The sequence below is a fragment of the Callorhinus ursinus genome, unplaced genomic scaffold, assembly GCF_003265705.2.
Source record: "Callorhinus ursinus isolate GAN/ISIS: 27379988/994484 unplaced genomic scaffold, GSC_fseal_2.0 scaffold12, whole genome shotgun sequence".
In the NCBI taxonomy this organism is placed as follows: Eukaryota; Metazoa; Chordata; class Mammalia; order Carnivora; family Otariidae; genus Callorhinus; species Callorhinus ursinus.
In genome coordinates this window covers 1,414,284-1,441,113 of record NW_027397074.1, presented here as the reverse complement: position 1 = coordinate 1,441,113, position 26,830 = coordinate 1,414,284, and the positions used below count along the sequence as shown (strand labels likewise).

The window sequence follows — 26,830 nt, the reverse complement described above, 5'->3', positions numbered from 1 at the left end:
TTTATCTGTTCAAAGAACCAGCTCTTAGTTTCATGGATCTTTTCTATTGCTTATTTAGTCTCTCTTACACTAATTGCACTCTGATCTTTATTATTTTCTTCCTTCTACTAACTTTGGGCTATGTTTGTTCTTTTTTTCCTAGTTCCCTTAAATTTTTCTTGTTTTTTTGAGGGAGGTCTGTATCACTATAAACTGCCCTCTTAGAATTGCTTCTGCTGCATCCTGTAGATTTTGGAATGTTGTATTTCCCTTTTCATTTGTCTCAAGTATTTTTTTTATTTCCTCTTTGACTTCTTCATTGACCTATTGGTTGTTTAGTAGCATGTTATTTAGCTTCCATGTATTTGTGCTTTTTCCAGTTTTTGTTCTTGTAATATATTTCTACTTTTATACCATTGTGGTCAGAAAAGATTCTTGATATGATTTCAGTCTTCTTAAATTTATTGAGACTTCTGGGGTGCCTAGGTGAGTCAGTTGGTTAAATGTCTGCCTTTAGCTCAGGCCATGGTCTCGGAGTCCTGGGATCAAGCCCTGCATCAGGCTCCCTGCTCAACAGGGAATCTGCTTCTCCCTCTGCTCCTCCTCCCCCCACCCCAGCTCATGCTTGCTCACTCGCTGTCTTTCTCTGTCTCTGTGTCTCTCTCTTTCAAATAAATAAAATCTTTAAAAAAATGTTATTGAGACTTCTTCTGTGGCCTAACATGTAATCTGTCCTGGAGAATGTTCCATGTATACTTGAAAACAATGTGTATTTTGCTGGTTTTGGATGGAATGCTCTGTATGTATTAAGTTGATCTGATCTAATGTGTCATTTAAGACCATATAAGGCTCTGTGCTCAGTGCAGAGTCTACTTAAAATTCTCCCCCCGCAAAAAAAATAAAATAAAATAATATAAAATTCTCTCCCTCTCCCTTGGCCCCCCTCCCCCGCTTTTGTGCTCTCTTTCTCTAAATAAAAAATGATAAAATAAAAAATAACGTCTGTTGTGTCTGATAAAAGTATTGCTACCCCAGCTTTCTTTTCATTTCCATTTGCATGAAATACATTTTCCCATCCTGTCACTTTCAGTCTGTGTGTGTGTTTAGATGTGAAGTGAGTCTTGTAGGCAGCATATAGATGAGTGTTGTTTTTTAATCCATTCAGCCACCTGTGTCTTGATTGGAGCATTTAGTTAATTTGTATTTAAAGTAATTATTGATCGGTATGTACTTACTGCCATTTTTAAAAATTGTTTAATGGTTTTGTAGTTCTTTGTTCCTTTCTTCTTGCTCTTTTCCCTTGTGATGTGGTAACTTTTCTTAGTGTTATGTTTGGATTCCTTTCTCTTTATTTTTTGTGTATCTAATACAGGTTTTGATTTATGGTTACTATGAGATTCATATATAACAACCTGTGTACACAGCAGTTTATTTTAAATTGATGATCACTTAAGCTTGAACAGATTCTAAAAACACTACATTTTTACTCTCCCTACCCCCAATATTTTGTTTTTGACATCATGTTTTACATCCTTTTATTTTGTGTATCTTTAACTATTGTAGTTATAGTTTATTTACTATTTTTGTCTTTTAACCTTCATACTAGCTTTATAAGTGGTGGTTGATCTACTGCCTTCACTGTATATTTACCTTTACCAGTGAGATTTTTTTTTTCCATATATTTTCTTAGTTCTAATTATGGCCTTTTCTTTTCCTCTTAAAGAAATCCTTTTAATATTTTTTGTAAAGCTGGTTTAGTAGTGGTTAACTCCTTTAACTTTTATTTGTCTGGGAAACTTTGTATTTCCCCTCCTACTCTGAATGATAACATTGCCAGTTAGAGTATTCTTGGTTATGTTTTCTCATTTCAGCACTGTGAATATATTGTGCCACTCTCTGCTACTCTGCAAAGTTGCTGCTGAAAAATCAACTCATTGCCTTATGGGAATCCCCTTTTATGCAATTAATTGCTTTTCTCTTGCTACTTTTAAGATTCTTTATCTTTAGTTTTTGACATTTTAATTATAATGTGTCTTGGTGTAGATCTCTTTTGAGTTCATCTTGTTTGGAAGCTGTGCTTCTTAGGCCTGGGAAGGTCCTCAGCTTAGGGAATTTTTCAGCTATGATTTCTTTTTTTTTTTTTTTAAGATTTTATTTATTTATTTGACAGAGAAAGACAGAGCAAGGGAAAGAACACAAGCAGGGGGAGTGGGAGAAGAAGAAGCAGGCTTCCCGCAGAGCAGGGATCCCGACGCAGGGCTCTATCCCAGGACCCTGGGATCATGACCTGAGCTGAAGGCAGACGCCTAATGACTGAGCCACCCAGGCGCCCCTATGATTTCTTTAAATAAGTTTTATGCCCCTTTCTCTTTCTCTTCTCCTTCTGGGACCTCTGTAATGTGAATATTAGTACTCGATGTTGTCCCAGTGGTCCCTTAAATTATCCTCATTTTTAAATTCCTTTTTTGTTTTCTTTTTCTTCTTTTTCTTTCTTTTTTTGTTCCATTTGGGGGATTTTTTTTTTTTTTTTTTTTGAGAGAGAGTGAGAAGAACGCACGAGCAGGGTTGGGAGGGCGGTTAGGGACTGAGGGAGAGAGAGAATCTCATACAGGCTCCATGCCCAGTGCAGAGCCCAATGCAGGGCTAAATTTCCCAACCCTGAGATCATGACCTAGCCAAAATCAAGAGTCAGATGCTTAACTGACTGAGCCACCCGGGCACCGCAGTTTGGGTGATTTTCATTACCCAGATCATTAATCTTTTCTTCTGTATTATCAAGTCTTCTGTTTATCCCCTCTAGTGTATTTTTTTATTTCTGTTATTGTATTCTTCAGCTCTGAATAGTACTTTCTTATATTTTCTCTTTGTTGTATTCACTTAAGTCTTCTCCAGAGTTTGATAAGCATCTTTATGACCATTACTTTGAACTCTCTATCAGGTTGATTGCTTAACTCCCTTTCATTTAGTTCTTTTTCTGAGGTTTTGTCTTACTCTTTTGTTTGGAACACATTTCTCTGTCTTCTCATCTGGCCTAACTCTGTATTTGTTTTTAGGTATTAGGTAGTTCAACTATATTCCCAGTCTTTTTTTTCTTTCTCTTTTTGAAGTTTTTATTTAAATTCTACTTAGTTAACATACAGTGCAATATTAATTTCAGGTTTAGAATCCAGTGATTCAACACTTACATACAACACCCAGTGTCCATCACAACATATATTTCTCAGTCTTGAAGGAGTGGCCTTATGTAGGAAATGTCCTATGGGGCCCAGAAGTACAATCTCCTCTGGTCACCAGAACCAGGTGCTCCTGGGGTGTCCCCCATGTGGGCTGCATGTATACTCCTGATGTGACGGGGGCAGTACTGCCATGGGCACATTGGTAGGTGGGTCTGGCTCCCAGCCCACCTGGCTGCATACCTGACTTTGACAGCTACAGATGTACTAGTGAGCAGAACTGACCAAGACACCAGTGGTTTGCACCCCCTGACATTAGCAGTCTACAGGGAGGATTCCAAGGAGAGGCCCAGCTACCTCTTGTCTCTCCAGCAGGCATTTCAAGTTTAGTAAGTGGGTCTCCTTTACCTGTAGTCCATATAATTTTGATATGGTGTTTTTGCGCTTATTTCTGGGTCTAGTAAGTCTAAATTAGAGCTCTTTAAGAGGATTTCCACCCCCCTGCAATTCTTTTTCGTGGACATATTCCCTATTGGTTTCCAAAGCCAGGTATTTTGGAGGCTTGTCTCTTCTGTGCAGGATCTGAGGGTTTGCATACCTAATGTGGAGTTAAAATCTCTTACTCCTCAGGAAAATGTTCATTATCTTTGAGATCCCTCTGTATCATAGAATGCCACTCCTAGAATGTGGCTTTTTTCCTTAGTGAGACTATATCTCTGCTTCTTCTATCCATCTCAATGCTGTCCCTTGTTGTAGAGGGTCTGTTCATCCAGTTTCGAGGTCCCCTTCAGAGGGAATTATTCCACACTTGGTTATAGATTTGTTGTCCATGGGAGGAGGTAAGCTCAGGATCTTCCTTTCTGGCAGGACCCTCTTGGACCCAAGTTGGACCACCATTGTAGGCTAGTCAGATATTACTAAGTTGTAGAATCTTCTTTGCTTTTTACATACCAGGAATCCAGGCTTTTAAACATTTTTGGTAAGGTCTTGAAGTTAACACTGTGTTTCATATTTTCAAGTAGGCTCTAGGAAATGCCTTATAGATCACCCAAATTGAAGACTAATAAATAAATCTTCATGTTGTGGCTGTGGTTCCAGTGAAATCTAACCGGTATCAAAAATCTCTCTTCCATACCTAACCTATACTTTTACCAAGTGGCACATTAAATTTGTTAAATTTAGCCTTTAATACCTAACTTAGAGTTTCAGATCTATAAAAGTAACATGGAGGAAATCATAGTGTAGAGCTATCCAGTATGGCTACCCACTAGCTACACATGGCTATTTAAATCAAAATTTAATTATAATTAAGTATAATTGGGGCACCTGGGTGACTCAGTTGGTTAAGCATCCAACTCTTGATTTCAGCTCAGGTCATGATCTCAGGGTCCTGAGATCAAGTCTCACAACAGGCTCTGCACTTGGCATGGAATCTGCTCGAGATTCTCTCCTCCCTCTGCCCCCCTCACACTCTCCAAATAAATAAATGAATTAATTAAAATATGTTTAAAAATTAAATTAAGTATAATTTAAAATTCAGTTCTTCAGTTACACTAACCACATTTCAAGTGCTTAATAGCTACATTTGGCTAGTGGCTGCCATATTACACAGCACAGATGTTCTACATCTGCATTGTCCAGTAAATGTTCTACAGTACAGGAGTTTAATTTGACAACATTGTCTAGAAAGTGCTGATACAAAAGCCACTTTAGTTGAAAGTGACTTATATACTTATATATAAAAATGCCCATATGGTGGCTTTTCAAGAGGAAAGGTAACCAGATTGTTTATAAATAGAGCCTATAATTTCATTCCATTGTGCCTAGAAAGTGACACTTATAAATCCCACTTTCTTTTACTAAAACTTCTACCCTAAAAGATTTACAAATGCAGAACTTCTAAAGACTACATATGCAGACTTATATGTAGAGTTCGTTCAAGAGTCCCAGAATTTTTCCAGTCCATCTTGTGCTGATCTTCCTTTCTATACATTTGCTCACTAAGTTCTCCATAATGTACTGACTTAAATGTTTATGATATATACGTATATTTTTTAAACTTCTGTCTAATCTTCTATCTTAGACTGTAGCTCCTTGGTAGACAGAGGCTAATATAGAGCCATTTTGTGTATCATATTGAGGTAAAGCCTTTAAGTGTCACACACCCCTATATTTTTCAAATTTGTATAAGAAAGTGATTATGGATTATGGATTATGATAGGAAATATGGCCGCTCATCCCTTGGTGAGAATGATAAAATATTTTTTTCTTCCTCAATTTTTTTTTAAAAACATACCCTTCTAATAAATTCTGTACTGTAATGCTTGAATCCAGGATGAATCAGGGAAAAGTTAGGATGAGCCTAGAACATCTTATGCCAGAAAGTAGAGTACTCAAAAAATGATAGGGGCATAGTCAGAAGATGTAAGAGCCAGCCTGACAGGGTTCCCACTAGCCATATCTGGGAGGAATTAAGTATAATAATGAATTATAAACTGTTGAAAAAATAAGAACCTATGAGTTCATACTGATGATATATGAATTAATAGATAGTTGGATGGATGGATAAGAAAGGAAGGCCCTTGTTTATAGTAGAATGCTGACTGATAAATGTGGATGGAATGGTGAAGCTGGAAAATCACCATTGTGCAACCATCACAATAAAGATTGGTTTAGGCAAGAATTATCAGTGGATGCTAACTATAAGGGGAAAGTTTTGGCAAGGAGCAAGATACTTACATAGTCTCGTCTTCCCACATACTGCTTCTTAGTTATAAGGAAGAAAATAAGTATAAAATGGAAAAACCCATGAGAGGCAGATGGGCCTCTGATTGTGATACCTTGACAGAATTCAGTATCACTTATGTCATATTTGTATGTAAGTTGGATGCATAACCTAAATTTAATCATGAGGAAACATCAGATGAAACCAAAATGAAAAACATTCCATTTAAAAAAAAAATGACCTGTATTCTTTGAAATGTCAGTGTTGTGAAAGGGGAGAGGAATGCAGGGGGAAGGCTGAGGAACTATTCCAGATTAAAGGAAACCAAAGAAACATGACAACTTAATGTTAATCTTTGATCTAGGGCTGGATCTAGACTCAAAAAAAATGATAGGACATAATTGGGACAGTAGCCAAGATTGGAACATGAATGGTAGATTAGATAAAAAGTATTGTATTGATGTTAAATTGCCTACATTTGCTAACAATGCTATGGTTATGTTAGAGAACACCTTTGTTCTTAGGAAATATACAAGTATTAGGGAGTAAAGGGGCATGATGTCTGTAACTTATACTCAAATGGTTCAAGAAAATAATTGTGTGTGTGTGGAGAGAAAATACAGTAACAAATGTACCACATCTTAACAGTTGGTGAATTTGAGCAAGAGCTACAAAGGAGTTTTCTATTTAAGTCTTGCAACTTTTCTGTAAATTTAAAATTATTTCAAAATAAAAATTTAAAAATTCTATTCCATGTTTTCCAGCCCTCTCTAAGGCACAGAATGATGTGATGACAATGAGAATGCAATCAGAGCGACTTTCAAAAGAATATGACCGACTCCTGAAAGAACATGCAGAACTTCAGGTGGGTGACCTCAACTTTGTGGACCTAAGTTTTTTGAAATAATAATTACTAAGTAATTATTTGGGTTATTTGCCCTTCCCAAATCAAGAGGATTCACTCAGTCCTGTCTTCTTAAAAATGATTAAGGAAACCAGGTTTTTACCTGGGTGGTGAAGGTGAGGACATTGCATGAAAATACAAGACAGTCATAGCATAGAGAATTACCGACATGCTAACATAGAACGTTCTAGTTTTAGTGAAATTTTAAGCCAAAGAATTGAGCCACAAAAGTGACAGCATTGAAAAACAGACTGGTTCTGTAAACATTTCATTTTCCATTGGCAGTGTTTGCTCTATTCGTGACAGAATATAAGGTCAAAATTTGAAGTGCCACCTCACACTACTTCTGTCCCAGTGTTTTAGACATCTTGGGTCAAAACCTATGGCATTCAAATACATGATTTGCCTCCGACATGGATTTAAAGACAGAAATGGAAAAAACCTTTTTGTTATTAAGTCACAGAGTCAAGGGCTATCTATAGCTTTTCTTTCTGTTCCCCTCCAGCCCAGCAAGAGCCCGTGGCCTGCATTCATCCATGCTAAATGTGACTATCGCTTCCCTCTTGATTTGGCAGCCCCTAATCTGAATTGATTTCCCAGCCACACTTTGACCACATGTGGGGAGAATCTGGGGGAAAGACCATTCCAGAGGCAGCCCTGCCCACCCCCCGAGTTCCTTCTGAGATGAGAGGCTCTGCTCTGCTGCTTTCAGTTTGGGTTTATCCTGAGAATTTGGCAGCTTTTGTGGCTTTCAGTCAAGGCTTTTTAGCAATTACAGCTCATTAGTTATTTCACTATAGGAGAAGCCCTGGTCCCAGGACCCATTTCCCTGTGTCTTACTGGTCATTGTATCTCCAGGGTCTTGCACTGTGCCTGGCAAAAGGCAGGCAGGTACTATACTGACAGACCTTAGAGTCAGACCAACCTGGAATAACTCAGACTCTCATACTAACTAACTTTATGATCCAAGCAAGCTATATTACCCCTCTGCAGCTCACTTTTCTTCATCTGTAAAATCAGAATAATAATAACACCTGGCCCACTGGGTTTTCAGTAGAATTAAATAGAATGTGTAGGGTATTTAGTGTTATGCTGGCTGGTAGGAGACATTCAAGAAATGATACCTATTAGAATTATCATTGTCATCATCAGCATACATTCCTCTGTAGAACTTGTGCTGGAAGAATGACTTATTCTCAACCAGCCACTTTAACCTTGATTTAGAGCCATCCAAAACACATCTGGAATCTAGTATTCTAGCCGAGTTGCATGTTTAAGTTAACTAACCTACTTTGACAATAGGGCAATCCAGAGAAGGGCAAGAATAGGCATCATTCTGTGCCCTTGTGCTCAAACCTAGGACACCAAGAGCTCAGTTCACATGTTCTAGAGTAGGTGGTTAGATGTTCAGCAAGACCACCCTTTCCCCATCTCTGAAACACAGGTCCTGAAATTGCTAACTTCCCCATGGCCTGATGAGAATTACTCCAGAGCATCCTTCAAGATCCGCCATGGAAAGTGAAGGAACACTTCAGGAGCCTTTGGCCTAAAATTAGAACTTTTTCTCCCTTCCATTGGTGAGGTCAGGGTGTACTCAAAAGGATGAGTGTCCACACCAGTGGACTCTGCCGAGAGGTCGGAAATGTTTAGATCCCTGAATGGAGAAAAAAAAAGCAGGAATATTCCCTCATTTTCTTATGGCCAGTGGCCATCGCTGAATGTCCCCATTGTGGTAACAGCTAATGATCTCTTAATCCCTGAAAAGTATATGTGACAGTGAGACTCCCTCAACCCATTTTCTTTCCCCTCCCAGAAACCCCTTTTGTTGGGAGCTTATGCATTCTTGATAACAGATGTTAAAAAGTTGTTCGGAGTAACTCCTTACCCAGAAAAAAGTTGTTACACCTGTTTCTTTGAAAAATGACGTGTCCCGGAAATGCCAAGTGCCATGCTGAGAGTTGGGCCTTGATCACTAGTGCATTTAAGGCCTTGATCTACTTTCTTCTTTTATTTTTGAGATATGTAATAGGTGACATTTATTGAAGATGTGCCCTAGACCAAGGACTTCATTAATGGCTTCATATATGTTACTCTGTTTACTCTCATCACAGCCCACTAAGTTAAAATATTTTAATACCCTATTTTGTGCATGAAGAAAACAAGACCCAGAGGTGTTATATAATGTACCTGAGGTCACTGAACTAGAAATTGGTAGGATTCAAAGCTGGATTCAAAAATCAGGAAATTTTTCTCCAGATCCCCATCATTAAGAACTCTGCTGCTCGACCTGTTCTGGTCATTGGACTGTGTTCTTGGATCTATTGTCTTTCTACTTCTGCTCTACTTGATCTCAGAGGGCTATATTTCCCAACCCCCTGGCTCTCTTCTGGGCAGGTTCAGCAATAGGAGGCACCAGTAGGAGACTGAAGGCAAAGGGACAAAGCCAGGGATTTTTCCCACTGTCTCTGTTTCTGGTGGCATCTGCAGCAGCCCCATCTCTTTCCATGGTCCCAGTATACACTGGGCAACTTCCACATGGTGACCCTAGCTCCTGGGTCCATAACACTATCTCCCCTTGTCCCTCCAGCCCAAAGAGTGGTGGTGGTTCTATGCTAATCATTGAGGTGTCTTACCACACTGCCCCATGTGTCTACTCTTTCATCACCTGTAAAACCAATTTCCCACAATAAGTATCTGTTTGAAGAAAAAAAGACCTAGACCTCTTAGCTCCATAGTTTGCCAGTTCTGTAAACCTCGGGTGGATGCTTTGACATCCATGCACCTTGGCTTCTTCATTACTTAAATGAAGGTTATAATACCTTATGAGCATTAAACCAGATCCTGTACAGTACAAGAAGGCACTTTAAATATTTTTAAACAAGAAAAGCTCTATGTTCCCATAAGACGCTAGTAGTTATTTCTTGATTGGACACGTTTTTTTCCCACTCACCCTCCATTGTCCATTGTGAGACCTTATAGAAGATTCTGAGATTTAAGTGTCATTAAATGACTACCATTTTCTTAAAAGCGACTCATACACTTTGATATTCACCTTCTGAACTCTACTTAAGAAGCAAAAAAATTGCTGTAGACCATCTATAGTAAAAAGCTCTATTAACTTGCATTTCATGAATTTTACTTCTGTTGTCAAACCAACCTTAATAATTGAATTTTATCTTTAAAGTTCCTTGGGAAACTGAGCTTTCTCAATTTCCATAGTTGAGTTACTTTAAATAAAATAACCATAAAATGACCATTCAACTATTAAGGAAATAAAGGTGAAAGAGGGGAAAGTTGGTTTCCTTACCATAAATGAATCCCAATTTGCATTTTTAAAATCAGTTTGGATTTCCCCATCTGATCCCCTTCCCTGATATAAGCACTAAATAAATATTAGAAAACAATCCCTTCAGGATACAGTCTTTGCCTTTCCTTGTTTGCCCTGGCTCTCTTCTAGAAAAGAAAAGCAAAACTAGCTGAGGATTATGGGCAGCACAAACCCATCAGCACTTGCCAGTTTTCAAATTTCATTTTGGAAAATCACCCTTCACTTAAGGGACTTATCCAGAATAACAGCTCCATTAAAGCAGTGATTTTTTTTTTTAATCTTTATGTCCACTTTTATTTTGGATAAGTACAAGATTATTTCCTTGTTTTTAATTGAAGTATAATTAGCATACAGTGTTATATTAGTCTCACACATACAATATAATGATTCAGCAATTCTTTACATTTCTCAGGGCTCATCACAAGTGTACTCTTAATCCCCATCACCTGTTTCACCCATCCCCCTACCCAGCTCCCCTCTGGCAACCACTGGTTTGGTCTCTGTATTTAAGAGTCTGTATTTTTGTTTGTCTCTTTTTTACTTTGTGCATTTGTTTTGTTTCTCAAATTCCACATATGAGTGAAATCATAGGGTGTTTGTCTTTCCCTATCTGACTTATTTTGCTTAGCATTATACTCTGTAGCTCCATCCATGTTGTTGCAAATGGCAAGATTTTGTTCTTTTTCACGGCTGAGTAATGTTCCCTTACATACACACACAGACACATACACATCACATCACATCATCTTTATCTTTTTGTCTATGGATGGACATTTGGATTGTTTACATATCTTGGCTATTGTAAATAATGCTGCAATAAACAGAGGAGTGCATATATCTTTTTGAATTAGTGTTTTTGTATTCTTTGGGTAAATACCCAAAAGTGGAATTACTGGATCATATGGTAATTCTATTTTTAATTTTTTGAGGAACCTCCATACTGTTTCCACAGTGGCTGCACCAGTTTACATTCCTACCAACAGCACTTGAGGTTTTTTTTTCTTTACTTCCTTGCCAACACTAATATTTCTTGTGTTTTTGATCCTAGTCATTCTGACAGGTGTAAGGTGATACCTCATTGTGATTTTGATTTGCATTTTCCACAGTGTGATGTTAAGCATCTTTTCATGTGTCTGTTGGCCACTCATAGGTCTTCTTTAGAAAAATGTCTATTTTGGTCCTCTGCCCATTTTTAATCCGATTATTTGAGTTTTTTGGTGTTGAGTTGCATAAGTTCTTTATATATTTTGGGTATTAACCCCTTGTCAGATATATCATTTGCAAATATCTCTTCCCATTCAGTAAGCAAAGCTATGATTTTTACCTAAAGTGACAAGATACATACAAACATGTGAAAGTGGTACCTTATTCAAAATACCTCCTCTAATCCTGTCTTCTGATTTGGTTGGTTAATGTTAACATTGTTAAAGTTGCTCTGCAGGCATTACTGCTCAGCCTGAGCAAGAGCTTGGTGAACCTCTCATGTGCAAGCAGTAGCATTTCAACTCCATTTTAAGAGGTGTTTTTTTTTTCTCAGTGTAGACTTTTGCTTTCTTAAGTGCAAATGATCTTTTAAGGTTCATTTCTATCCCATTTTCCTCCAGTTTTAAATGATATATTATAATCATCTTGTGATCAGCAAAGAGTATAATCTGAGAAGTCAGTTCTATTGACAAATATCTGAAGACAAACACAAAAAAGGCCATCCCATCTGGGGTCTTGGGGGGTCCCTTTATTCTTTCCTTGCCAAAAATCTTAATTGGGTTTGTAAGAGGGGAATTTGAGAAATTTTGTTTTCCTGGTATAACCTGTGAAACAAAAGCAAAATAGATTAAGGCAGGGAAATAAATGAATTTATCAAGAGTGTTATTTTTCCCCTCTAGACTTTTTTTTCAAATAAAACTCACAAACTTTGTAGTTTTTTTAAATTTGAGACTTTCTCAATCCGTTTTTTCACATTGGATTATCCTCATAATTAATAACCATACACAGAAAAGAGCATTTTTTAAAAATTCCTTGTCATATCTATGAATCTGTTCTTCACTCTTTGTTGTAACTACTTACCTAAGTCTTTTTTTTTTTTTTTTTTCCCTGCAGAATTGTTTGGGGAAAGATAGTAAGAAGGGCTTGTGAACTTTGAAAGAAGATTGTGCGACGCCATGTGAAGATCAGTTTGTTATCATGTTAGCCTCTAGAACGTTTAAAATTCAGTTCAGAAAAAGGTACTGTTTGCAACTAGCCAATAATATTTTTAATGCCACATGTAGGCTGTTATCGTAACAGCATGGTAACAATATTTGATGATGTTTCAGATCTATTATAAAGTCTGTATTCCAGCTCTCATGTAAAATGTAAGCATGATAAGCACGCTATTGAGATGTCTCAGTTGAGAGTAACACTGGTGTATGGTTGCTGTTTACCAATAAAAGGACAAATTTATAACCAGTTACTTCCAAAACTAGATTTTTAAGTTGATGAAACCATTAATAGCCTTAAAAGCTTTGATGAGTTTTCAGTAATAATAATAACCTATTTAATGAGATGATGATAATGCTGATATATTTGAAAATAGTATTAAGTATCAGCAAATTTGTTCATAGGGAGATTAAATAAGGATAAATGATCAGAATTAGCCACTGTATGTACAGGGAAGGGTCATAATGAGCAAAAAATAAAAACGATGACCTTTGTTGTTTTTTATAAGCCTGATGACACTATAGTCTACTCTTATAAGACAGCTATATTGATAATTATATTTTTGTTACTGTGCTTCTATATCTGTCGGACTGTTTTTGTTGACATTTGTGTTAATACATAATTAGTAGGTGTTACACCTTTTTGAGGTTCCTCTGGTATTGAAGTTTACATCTATTTGTATAACTGCCATACACTGAACTTAAAATTATTTTACAGCAATGTGGAATTCTTGACTTAGAAAGCTAATGTACAACATGTGCAAAGAGTAATGTTTCCCATCGCCGTGAGAGTTACTAATTATACAAATATTACCTCAAATATACATACAGTGGGGTCACAGTTTCTCTGAGGTGTATCTGTATTCTGAAAACAATCTTAAATGCTATTTTTTCATTCATATTCCTTTAGAATCTCCTCTAGAACATGATAGTGATTGTAATAGTATTAATATGATTTAGGTTGTTCCAGTGTTTAGACATGAAAGTCATCTTCCTTGTCTCATAAAGACCTAAATATAAACAAAAATGGAAAATAATGACCAGAGTTTTTACTTTCCCAGTATCTGTTTCATCCTTTGTTGTTTATTTTCATTTTAACACTGACTTCATGCATATCTAATTTTGGTCATTGTAACATAGATGAAATGAGCAAATACATAAGAATTTTATTTCAGATAAAAGTCAGGAGCTACTGCTAGAACACAGACATGCAGGAGACGTTTAACAGGAGTGAGCGCTGGAGTGAGACCATATGGGCTGACAACGCCCTGAATAACAAGGAAGGGGAGTGCTCAAGTAGGAGGAAACTGAATAGGGACAGCTCAGAGTATTGCCTCAGAAATAACAGAGTGGATTCATATGAAGGTACCGGGCATTTGTGATCCTGGCCTCCCAGGCACAGAAATCAAGTCTAGTGACAAAATAATAGAGAAGGAGAAGATCCATAGCTTTAGAGTTGGCAGAACTAAAATTGAATCCCAGGCTTACCACTAATTTAGCTGTGTGATTTTGAACAAATTATTCAAACTTGCTAGACTTCCATTTCCTCATCTCCAAAATGAGAATAATAACATTTAGGTCAGGATTATTATGTAAATTAAGATGCTACAATGATCCTCATAGTTTTTCAGACTGTGCAGCAAGGGGAAAGCCTGAGCACCCTTTGAAGAGCATGAGGATTTGAAAGATTACCAGAAAGCACTTAAGCTTTAAAGTGTACGTTTAAGGGGCGCCTGGGTGGCCCAGTCAGTTAAACGTCTGCCTTCGTCTCAGGCCATGATCCCAGGGTTCTGGGATTGAGCCCCGCATCGGGCTTCCTGCTCAGTGGGGAGTCTGCTTCTCCCTCTCCCTCTACCTCTCCCCCCTGCTAGTGTGCTCTTGCTCTCAAGCTCTCTCTCAAATAAATAAATAAAATCTTTTAAAAAAAAATAAAGTTTATGTTTAAGTGACCTTAGATCTCAACCCTCAGTTTTAGAAATCTGCAGCCTCCCCACCCCAGCTGCTTGCATTCACCCGCTCTTGTCTTGCTCTGCTTCTGTGGGTTGGTCTGGTTCTGCATTCTCATTCCGTTGTCCACTGCCTTCTCGCCGTCCCTCCCTACTCTGCCCCACCACAGCTGAATGGCCTCTTTTTCTGAACTTTCTTATCCTTTGGCCTATCTTTCCTAGAATTCTTGAAAACGCCATTTACAAAAATTCAGTTTTCCTTTCTTTTTTTTTTTTTTTTTGCATTTCTTTCTCTAATCAATTTACTAAGTGGCGTTTTATTATTCCACAGTAGTGCTTTCCACCTTATTCACTAAACAAACATGCCTTCCTCAGGATAGCCAAAGTGATTTCTAACACTGCAGACCTGAAAGACAGCCCCCCAGAAATTATCCATGCCCTAATCCTTGGAAGCTGGAAATACTCTCTTCCGTGGCATAAGTGAGTATTACTTTATATGGCAAACAATGTGATTAAGGATCTTGAGGTAGAGAGATTGTCCTGAATAATCTGGATGGGCCCTAAATACAGTCACAAACACACTTACAAAGAAAGAGGCAAGGAAGATGTCCCCACACAGAGGAGAAGTCACTGTGACCATAGAGGCAGAGACTGGAGTGCTGTGACCACCAGAGCTAGAGGAGGCAAGGAACAGATTCTGCCAGAGCCTCCAGAGGGGACATGACCCTGCAGACACCAGTGAGACTGATTTTTGGACTTCTGGCCTCCAGAACTATGAGACAATAAAATTTTTTGCCACCAAGTTTGTGGTAATGTATTACAGCAGCCTTAGGATGGAACTAATACAGAACAAACAGCACAAATCTATAGTGGGCTGGACTGAACTTCACAATGTGTGCGAAATAGGCACCCTTTAACACCACTTGGCCTCCCCAGCAGCTATTTGGGTAAATCAAAGATTGCCATAGGCAGCTGCTATCTTCGTTCTTTTTCTCCAGCAATTTTATTTTGCACTGTTTCCACTGCCAAACCAAGCCATCCTCCTTTCTCACCTGGACGACTGTGACAGGTTTCTACTGGTCTCCCTGCGTTCTCTTTAATCATTCACTGCTTAAAGATCCCATTACCAACACCTCACCAGGGTCCCCATTTCCTTCCAACCGCACCTACACTCTGATTCTTCTTACGGGAAGCCAAGATCTTTTCTTTCAGGGCTTTTGAGTCCACAGTACATCCTGCATTCCAACCCGATCTCCCTTGACCTTATTTTATTTTCATCATAGCTCTTATCACTGTTTGAAATTATTTCACTTTTGGTTTGGTGTTGTCTCCTGCACAGTGACGAACATAGTTCCTATGCACGATAGAACAGTGTTTCTCAATTGGGAGTAGGGAAGCTGTTCCCAGGGACATTTAGCAATGCTTCAGGAGGTTTTGGTTTTCACAACTAGGGGAATGGTCCTGGAGGGTAGAGGCCAGGGATGCTGCTAAGCCCGATCTACAATGCACAGGACAGCCGATACCCACCAAAACCACCCAAAATGTCAGTGTTGCCAAGGTTGAGATACCCTGCAATAGATGCTTATGGCCGGGAGTACTACCTGTACCGCAATATCCATTCTCTCGTTCATCTGTGGTAATAGATACCCCAATATTTTTACAGCTACCAAGCACAAAGATGATATTTTCTGGTCTCCTTGTAGGCAGAAATAGAAAGGAATGTCACGTGATAGCAATTTCTTTTTTTTGCTTCCTCTGTCCTGCTACATGAAACACAGATGTCACCATCTTTGACCATGAGCTTAAGGCCATACAAGTGAAAGCAACAAGGTAGGGCGCCTGGGTGGCTCAGTCAGTTAAGCGTCTGCCTTCTGCTCAGGTCATGATTCTAGGGTCCTGGGATCAAGTCCCACATCAAGCTCCCTGCTCAGTGAGGAGTCTGCTTCTCCCTCTGCCCCTTCCCCCACCCCCCGCCGTTTGTGCTCTCTCTCTCTCCCCCCTTATCTTTCACAAAAATAAATAAATAAAAATCTTAAAAAAAATAATAAAGCAACAAGGTAGAAGGATGTCATGTCCCTGAGATGTGTCCCCGAACACCATACCTCCCCTGGATTGCTGCTCAATAAATAGTTGAATAGATGAATGACATCAGATATTTTTAATGCATTGTCTGTAGACATAAATAAAATCTGTTTGTTGGATATAGCACAAAACCTTCAACTTTTTTCTTTCTCTTTCCTACTTGCAGAGTCTCATCACCCCTGCCTTTTACATTAGGATGATTTTAAATCATATCCTCTACTTTCTCTGTGTGTTTAACTTCATCATTACTCCAGTGGTAGCTTGCTGTGTCCCCACAGCATCTGTGCATTTCACTCTGTGACAGTTTACAAGAGAAGCAGACCTCTGGTCCATTCATGTCTCTTGTCTCTACTGTGACTCTTGGCTGTACAAGGTGAACAAACCCCACATCATGGATACACATGTAGCACATAGGGGCTTGAGGTATAATTATGGAAATTAGGAAAAATTTAGGTTCCCACAGAGTTCTGTTCTTGGTGAGCACCCCTTTTCCTAAATTTGAAGAAAGAGCATATTTGAAGTTTTAGCTTTGCCCACCCCACCCCTCCAAACCAGATGCCTTCCTGGTTAGCCAGCTTTCTCCAGAAAGTGTATTGCTTTTCCAGAAATCTTTGTTCTCCCTGAAGCACCACCCATGGTAAAGAGTTTTATTGTCGTTCTTCCAAGGGCTGCCAATTTCCTGGAACACAAATAACTGCAAGACTGTGACTTCTCAGCCAATGGCTCCCTGAAATAACCCTCCCCAGGGGTTTGCTTCCTGAACATTGTTTTTATTAAGTTTGCTTGTTTCCTCTTGAAACAAGATAGATGGCAAATATAGAAAGCGTGAAGATTACAGTTAGCAGTTTGGTTAATGCTCTTCCACACATATACCTACACATGTTTACCAAAATGAGATTATACCATACATACTATTTGGTGACCTGCTTTAATTCTGCACCCCCCCCCCTTTTCAGTGAGTATTCTAAACAACAGGATTCTCCTGCAGGACCTTTAATAGGTCATATAAACATCACCTGAGGGGTCAGGGTTTCTTCAGACTACATCAAGTCACACTCACTCCTACCACAGAGAATTGCTGACTCGGAGGTGCCCAGCTGGCTCAGTCAGTAGAGCACGCGACTCTTGATCTCTGGGTTGTGAGTTCAAGCCCCATGTTGGGGGTAGAGTTCACTTAAAAAGAGAGAGAGAGAAAGAATTGGTGACCCAGGCAACGAGTGTCATTGGTGGAGCCGGGCAGGATGTACCCAGGTGTGAGGGCCCCAAATGGGGATGAGACCCACTGTCCTATGACATAGAGCATTTAACTTACCCACTCTTGTTGGCCATTTCATGGGACTCTTTATTGGCAGGAGATACTCTAGAAGCAGTAGAGCATCATGACTACATGCATAGACTACCTGGGATCAAATCCCTCCTCCTTTGTTACCTACTTTGAGTCTCAGAATCTCCACCTGTAAAGTGACACCAAGACTCCACCTCCTGAACTGGCCAAGAGAAGTAAGTGAGATGAAGCACATAAAGAACTTTTTCTGGCAATAAGCAACTCTGAACATCATACAAAAACTGGTACCCAGTGGTAAATTGCCCCCATTTAAAAAAAAAGGATACTGTGAAAGAAGAATTAATAAATACCTTTTAAAAGTGGACGCCCTTGTTCTACATATGACAAGGTACCATGGGGCAGTTGAGGATGACTTTTCCTAACAACTAGGAGCAGCCGTTCCCCTGCTGCCCCAGACAACACAGGCTGCCCGTCTGCTGAGGAATGCAATAAATGTTTGCTTCTTTGGATTGATTTCCTTTCAATTCTAATGTGTCAGATTCTCTTCTGATGACTCTTCCCATTCCCTCTCTATAGAGTGTGTCCCGTGATCTTAAGATCATGACAGAATCAGCTACAGTTTTGACCAACTTTCTTAAAATATTATTTAGTAAGTCCCTATTCCTGGGCACTAACATACTTCCCTTCAGATCTCATTGGTAGAGTTGATGTTGTAGAAGGCCCTGGTTGTAAGGGGTTCATCAGCCTCTTGAACCTTAGCTACCACTCCTTTCTCTTTTCCCACTGATTAAAGTGTGTGTGTGTGTGTGTGGTTTTTTTAACTCTTCTTTACAAAGAAAATGACAAAAGGCACAGGTGGATCTAGGGTTTTGGGGGGCCTGGAGCAGATACAATTTGGGGAGTTCTCTGTAAGAAAAAGAATATAAAATTACCAGAGCAAAATTAGGTTGAACATGAGAATTTATTCAGAATGAGAACAGAAATCACAACAAATTGCTTGAAATTTGACAATCTAGATTGGCTTCTTCTAAGGTCTCTGGGTGATTTAGGAATGCTTCCTGGATGTACACCAGCTCTTTTTCTACCTAAAACACTCTATAACTTCAGTATCCTGAGGATTCCTATGTACTTTAAAAGACCCAAAGCTTAAACTTCATTAAATCTAAATCTAGGCATAAAGCTACCTCTAGTAAGAAATGGGAAGGCAAAAATAACGTAATCAGCTTGCTGAAACTGTCAAAATTTAAAGGCTATAAATGACAATCACTTATTTTATAAGAGGTATACCAGTTTCCTGTTACTGCTATAACACATTACCACAAATTTAGTAACTTGCAGCAACAGCAGTTCATTCTCAACAATTCTGGAGGTTAGAAGTCTGGAATGAGTGTTATGGGACTCAAATCAGCATCAGCAAGGCGGGTTCCTTTTGGGGGCTTTAAAGGAGAATCTGTTGCCTTGCTTTCTCCAGCTTTACGTTCCTCTGCTGCCTGCATTCCTTCGCTAACGGCCCCTTCCTTCACCTTCAAAGCCAGCAATGGCCAGTCAGTCTTTCTCATCCCAGGTTACTCTGACATTGACCTTCCGCTTCCTTCTTTCTCATTTATGAACCCTTGTGATTAGGGTGCCTGGCTGGCTCAGTCAGTAGAGTGTGTGAATCTTGATTCCTGGAATCTCTGGGTCGTGAGGTCAAGCCCCATGTTGGGTGTGGAGCCCACTTAAAAAACAAAACCCTTGTGATTATATTGTATCCATCCAGATAATCCAGGATAATCCCTTTATCATAAAGTCAGTTGATTTGCTAATTTAATTCTATCTACTACCTTAATTCCTCTTTTCCCTGTAACTTTACCTACTTCCAGTTTCTGGGGATTAGAATATAGTCCTCTTTGGGAGGCCATTATTATGATGTCTACCACAGTGAGGAAATTATTTGAGTGCCAAGTACTTTTTTTTTTTAAGTAATCTCGAGTCCCCACTTTATTGGTTCTTGATTTGGAGAATTTTTACTTTTCATTAGACGATCTGTGAGGGAAGCCAGAGCACAGTTGTAGGTTTCCGAATGAAAAGGGAGCTGGTACTCTCAACACGCCCAGGAGTCTGCTGCCTTTGGTTTTTCTCCAGTTGAAGGCAACTGCAAAACTTCAAATACTAGAAAATACCAGATGTAGGATTTTCACCTAAGAAAGCAGAATTGCAAAAAGATAGCTGATTGCACACATGCTTTTACTATCTCCTACACTGCACTGAAACTATAGTAAAGGGTTTTTAAGGCATAAACCTACAGGGATAATGTGAGCATGACAAGAAACTTTGTAAAGGCAGCAGAGCCGATGAACAAGTGGTCCTGAGGTACTGGCTATCCTAGAACTCAGGAAGAATGAACTCTGCTCCCTCATAGGGGAAAGCTAAGAACAGAGTGTGCTGAAGCCACCGAATTGCCAGGGCTCGGGGATTGGCCCAGCTGCTTCTGACAAAGGAGGGCAGATCCCTAGTAGATGCCCCTCTCTCCCTGCAGACTCCTGCGTGACGAGCCTCCCTCACCCCGGCACACAACAGCTTTCATCTTCAAAGAGGGGAAAGCAGAACGTCTGTCTAATCAATGGAAACCAGAGGAGTTAAGTAAACGACGTATACATGCTATATTGCAGAACTTGCTCAACCCGGAAGGACAGGAGCCAGTCTCTTACTTCCAAGCAGAAGACCAAACAAGCCTTTCTCCAGATGGGAATCTGTTAGATGCAAGATAAAGACCTAACGATGTCATGTCGACAAGGGTGATGACGTCAGGGGTTCCCCACCCAACAGCGGCCAGCTCACTGGACAGGATATCACACACACTCGGAGCCCCCAGGCAGCTCTGGAGGCCCCAACTTTGAAGTAAGAGCAGGCACTCAAGCATGAGTAGAATCTGAGAAAAGCCCCTAATATGAAAACATAGAGACCAAAAAATGAACAGGAAAAAAATGTGGTGAAAAGAGAAAACATACAGGAAGAAGAAAAGTACATTTTAAAAAAAATAACTAAACCCTTAATATCTTCAGAGAAGACATGGGTTCTTATTTCAGTACCCTTATGAAATCAGAATTGGAAGCTATAAGACATTTCTTGAAGAAAGTAAAAAAGAGCCCTTAGGAAAAAATAGAAAAAGGGCCCACCAAATCCCTAGCATGGTGCCTGAAAATAGACCCACACCACTGAACCGAGTTCAAAGGGAAGATTGTATAAGTTTCTGGTGAAAAAGCTGTTTAAAAGAAAACCACAGGCCCAAAATGGTGTCACTTAGGTTAAGGCCCCAAACCTGTATGCTAAGACTGAATACATAGCCTAACTGCAGTTTGGACTTCCCAGAAATGTTACCTTTAACCAGTCCACCTGGGAATTTCCTGGTCAGCACTAGGAAGTTTACTGATAGGCCCCCTCTCCCTCCCCTCCCCTTAGGAGGGGAACCTTGCCTAAAACAATGGATCCTTTGCTAATAATTTCCTTTTATCTGCTCCCTCTCTACTTTCAAAAACCTTTCCCTCCCCGTAGCCCCTTGGAGCTCCCCTCTACTTGCTAGTTGGAATGCTGCCCAATTCATGAATCGATTAATAAAGCCAATTAGATCTTTAAAATTTACTCTGTTTAATCTCCCCTCTACTTGCTAGTTGGGATGCTGCTCAATTCATGAATCAATAAAGCCAATTAGATCTTTAAAATTTACTCTGTTTAATTTTTGTTACTGAACAAATTAAAGGTGAAAGGGTCTGAATGTGTTCAGATTTCTCCAAAGGAACTCTGGAAGAGAGAAGACAATAGAGCAATGCTTTCAAAATTCTGAGGGAAAATTAGTTCCAATCCAGAATCCTATACTTAATCATGTTATAAATCAAGTATAAGTGAAGAATAAAGATATTTTCAGGCTTGCAAATTCTCAAAAACTTTACCTCCCACACATCCTTCATCGGGAAGCTAGTGGATAGAGGATGTGCTCCACCTAAAGGATGAGTAAACCAAGAAAGAGGAAAATGGGAAACAGAAGAAGATGAGCACAGGGGACACACAGAGGGAAGGCACAGGATGACAGCAAAGGCAGATTTCTAGCTGTGAAGCTGTTCAGACGACCCCGGGAAACGGTCTGTTTTTCAAGATGAAGTTAATCAAATGCTTGATGTGAATGAACATATGGAACATAATGAACATATTGAAAGGAAACTCCCAATTACACTGGAGGAGGATTTGGGGTTACATTAGTGATATGTGTTAGTGGTCATAGAAAACTAAGCAAATAACACAAGATAAACAGAAAACCAAGACAACTGAAATTAAGGGATCACCAGAAAGAAAGAAAAAAAAAAGTCCAGGAAGTAAAAAGTAATATCAGCTTACCACATAACTCCTTTGTGACTAGAAAACAGAATTATAATAACGTGAATAGTCACTATAAATCTAGCCAAAATTATGGATAGGTGGAGAAACGCGGTATGCAGGGGTTTGGCAGTAGTGGGAACAGAGGAAACAGAGCTAAATCTTCATCTCACCTAGTGAGAAAACTGGAAAAAACAAAAACCAAAAAACCAGAAATGCATGAATACAATTTAGAGATGTGGACATACACATCAAAGCATCAGCTACAGGATTTGGAAAAGTGGTCACCTTTGGGAAAGAGAACCTGGCAGAAGGAGCTGAGGATTGCTATTTATCTTATTCACCCTGTAAAATGAGTTGATTCTTCCCACTGTAACACTGATAAAATTAAAAAAATTTTTTTAAAAGAAAGCAATATTACTGAGTGAAGAATCCTGTTCTACTTTTCTGGAAATACTTAGATTCAGATTAATGAGATTGTTTATAAAACATTACAAGCTCTTTAGAAGAAAAAAGCCTTATTTAGATTTCTCTATATCGGCCCTCAGCCCGTATTAGCATTTCCATTTGTCCCCAATGTAATTATATTAACATTACATTAGCATATGACTGCCTTTTCCAGAACTCTAATTAAGATTTTAAATAAGATGTATACCGGTGGGAATCTCTCATTCACCCACGTTAAACACCTTTCCTATTTGATTATAATTCCACTTACTAATTCCTTCTGGCTTTTGTCTTCTAAACAATTTTTGATTTTTATGACCCGAATGCAATTTGAACTGGTCCAGCAAATGGTTTACAAGGCCCAGGTGTAAGATAAATTGGCAAAGTGAATAGAAAAGAAGACAGCCTTTGGGTAGCGATCAAGGTTACCCCAGCTGATATGTTTATTAAAAGGACTGTGCTTTGAATTTTTTTTCCAATGCATTCTAAGTATTTTTTAGGCACCTACTCTACACTGAGCGTTATGCCAATAATAACGGCCAACATTTGTTAGTCCTCACCATGTGCTAGGTTCTAATTGCTTTACCTACTCTGCATCATTTAATTACTGCAGGAACCCTATGAAGTAAATACCATTATTATCCCCAATTTGCAGGCAAGGAAAATGAGACATGGAGAGATGAAGTATGTTTCCTGAATTCCTTAGGGAATGGCTGAGCAGGGACTCAAACCCAGAATCCACACTCCCAATCAGTTGCTGCGTATCCTCTCCCCATGGAGGAGACCACAAAACCAAAGAAGAAAGACAAAGAATCTAACCACGGAGCACTTTACTGTGGTCTAGAAAATTCTCTTACTATACTTAATTATCACAACAATGTGAAGAATGATTATTACTTCCTTCTATTTGTGAGATTGGTTAGGAAACGTGCTCAGAATCACAGAGATAAGCTTCAGCCCTTAAGAAACTTATTTCTACTGGGGGTTAAACACACAAACACGGAAGGAATTGGCACCATCACAAGATGATGTCAAATGTGTGCGAGGAATAAAAGTATAGAAAGAGCTCCACGGAAGGAGCATTTAACCCAAGGGAGATGCTGGTGAGGCATCCTAGTGAAGGCTTGATGTGTTGATTTGGGGCAGACACAGCAGGAGCGAAGAGCATTGTCCCTGATTTTTGTTCTTTGCTTTAGTTGCAATTTTCCTCTTTTTTGTAAATGTTTATTTTTTTACAATATATTGGCTTTGACAAAAGTCAAAACGTGAATAGTCACTATAAATCTAGCCAAAATTATGGATAGGTGGAGAAACGCGGTATGCAGGGGTTTGGCAGTAGTGGGAACAGAGGAAACAGAGCTAAATCTTCATCTCACCTAGTGAGAAAACTGGAAAAAACAAAAACCAAAAAACCAGGAATGCATGAATATAATTTAGAGATGTGGACATACACATCAAAGCATCAGCTACAGGATAGACAAAAGTCATTTCCAGATACCCTCTTTTTAGAGGAGTTTCAAAGCAAGAACAAATGCCTACATTTAGGAATGGTATGAATGGGTGAAAGAACAGAATATGGGAATTCAAGAGGAGGGAGATTGTTCTCTGCAGGTTAGAGAAGGCGAAGGAGGGGAGATATTGGGAGGTGAAAAGATGAAAGGAAGCTAAGTGTAGTTTAGGAAGGAGAGTGATTTTCCCCGAGGCAAGTCTGTTTTGAGATAGGACCTGGATTCAAGCCTTCGGGAGACCAGACCACTGACCAGTATGCTCTTGGAGAGGCTTTCATAAATAAGATGCTGCCACTTGCCTTTTTTTCTTTTTCTTTTTCTTTTTAAAGAATGTCAGAGGTGTAGGTGAGAAGAAAGAAGAAAAGTCTCTTAGCCAAGACTTGTGCCAGTCCCTTCAGATAAGTGGCACTTCGTCTCAATCCAGGGAAGTATTGCTACTGCTTAGCATTTGGGACAGAGCCAGTGGTGCCACTCAGCAAATATGGGTTCCATCTACTTGCGAATAATTGCCTCTACATCTTGTGACATCTTCCATGGACTCTGCAATGAAAATCAATTATAATCCCTTTTGGTGGGAGAAACTAAATTAGAAAGAAAAATGATTAGAAACAGAAGGCAGCTTGATGCTTGTGATGCCAGATTTGTTCAACATGTGATTCAAAAGCCGTGGATAAGTTTTTCCTGGCCGTTCTCCCAATCAACAACCTTTAGCTTACTTAAAAGCCAAAATCCGTGACTCAAAAGAGCGTGCTAGGAAGAAATTTTTGACAGATAAAATTAGCTATTCCTGGCAACATCAAATAACATATATACATACACTCACGTACCTTTTTTTGAAATGAAGCTCAAAATATACCAAGATCTAACTCAATCTACTCCCTAGGCTCCAAAACTCAATTATAATAGCTAACGTTTATCAAGGGCTTACTATGTGCCAGGCATTGCATTTAATTCTCACATCAACATTATGAGTTAGGTACTATTCTCATATACACTTATTTTAAAGGTGAGGAAATTGAACCAAAGAGAAGCTAAGTAACTGCCCACAGGTAGAAAATGACAGAGCCATTTTCAGTCTGGACTACTGCAACTTCAGACAGTCTGACTCCAAGGCACTCCTGATAAAGTCTTTGCCTTCGAGGAGGTTATAGCCTAGTAGTGGGTTCAGACAAGCACCCTTCAGTGTGGTAAGTGCATGCATATTAAGAGTGCTAAGGGGCGCCTGGCTGGCTCAGTCAGTAGAACAAGCGACTCGTGATCTCAGGGTCATGAGTTCAAGCCCCGCACTGGGCGTGGAGCCTACTTTTAAAAAAAGGGGGGGGCACCTGGGTGGCTCAGTCGGTTAAGCGACTGCCTTTGGCTCAGGTCATGATCCTGGAGTCCCGGGATCGAGTCCCACATCAGGCTCCCTGCTCGGCGGGGAGTCTGCTTCTCCCTCTGACCCTCTTCCCTCTCGTGCTCTCTCTCTCATTCTCTCTCTCTCAAATAAATAAATAAAATCTTTTAAAAAATTTTTTTAAAAAGTGCTAAGACCTATGTAGGAAGAACATCAACCCTGGCCTTTGGCTACTAGGGAAGACTCCAGGGAGGACTCCATGAAAGGGGCACCTAAACCAAGACAGAAGCTAGGGATGGTGAAAAGGGTCCCAAACAGAGGAAGAAGCAAGCCTCCAAGGCAGAGAGAGCTCACTCGGTACCATGGGTGCATAAAAGAAGAGGGTGATGGAGAGCCATTTTGAGAAATTTTAAGCTAAGGACAAACCTGACCAGATATGCATTTCTAAAACTGTTATTGGCTGGTTTGAAGAATATCTTGTGAGTAGAACAAGAAGAGAAGCAGGGAGAACTATTAAGGTGCTGTTGCCTTTGGGGTAATCCTGGCCTAAACCCAGGCAATAGCAGTAGAGATGGAGAGAACCAGGGGAACTGGAGAGTTATTTAAAAAGTAGACTTGACAGTAGAATGACATCAAAGGCATCAAAGAAGCCTGAATCAGGTGTCCTAAGTCTCTGCCTTAGGCAACTGAATGATGGGATGCCATTCACAAAGATGGGAAACTCAGGAAGAGCAGCAGATTAAAAAATGGGGTTGAAAGAAGATCATTATTTCCATTTTGACCATGTCGAGGTACTCATGCAACATACAGATTCATAGGGGGATCATTCTTTATGAAAGAATAATTCACATGAGCCCTTTTAATCACCCAGTTGCCCTAATATATTTTCAAAAGCTTGAGTCACAAAATTTTTAATAGAACTTTTTCATCTAGTAATCCACAACTCTTAAGACATATATATATATACAGTTTATCTTATCACTAGGGAATTTCAAACATCATATTAGTTCTTTTTAAATGATTGACAAACTACCATATGGCTATTATTTAAAAAAAATAATACAGTACAAAATAGCATACAACAAAAATAAGTCTATTAGTATGAACTTATGTTAAGCTTAATGGAGATACAGATGGTTACATATAGAAGTACTATAGGTATGTTTATATACATATTTTATAATATGTAAAATGTTATCTAATATTTCATAATACACATGTGTATTTCTTTGCTCTATCAGCAATGCCATCCCAGCAGCAATGAGCCCACCGACTGCCCACATCTTGGTTTCTAATACTGTTTCCCAATAAAAGAAACCGGGTGGGCTTCCTTAGAGAAATGGCAGATTCAAGGACTGATACAGGAAATATACAAGATAAGCCTGGAGGGGCTCCTGGCTGGCTCAGTCAATAGAGTATGTGACTCTTGATCTCAGGGTTGTGAGTTCAAGCCCCATGTTGGGTGTAAAGATTACTTAAAAAAAAAAAAATAATAAGCCTGGAACATCTTGCAGTGCCAGAAAGTAAGGAAGTGCTCCAAAAACCAAAATGAAAACCACCCTGCGTTGTTGG

General features: G+C 39.3%; 1 protein-coding gene across 2 annotated transcripts in view; it reads left to right on the top strand.

Annotated features, from left to right (window-relative positions):
- Positions 1 to 13,341, top strand: part of BCAP29 (B cell receptor associated protein 29) — a 47,410-nt gene extending 34,069 nt beyond the window's left edge. For both annotated transcript variants that reach the window (XM_025872678.2, XM_025872679.2), the window contains exons 7-8: positions 6,642 to 6,742; positions 12,207 to 13,341. In XM_025872678.2, coding sequence (XP_025728463.1) covers positions 6,642 to 6,742; positions 12,207 to 12,242 — 137 coding nt within the window. In that variant the 3' untranslated portion in view covers positions 12,243 to 13,341. The remainder of the gene's footprint in view (positions 1 to 6,641; positions 6,743 to 12,206) is intronic.
- Positions 13,342 to 26,830: the final 13,489 nt, after the last annotated feature.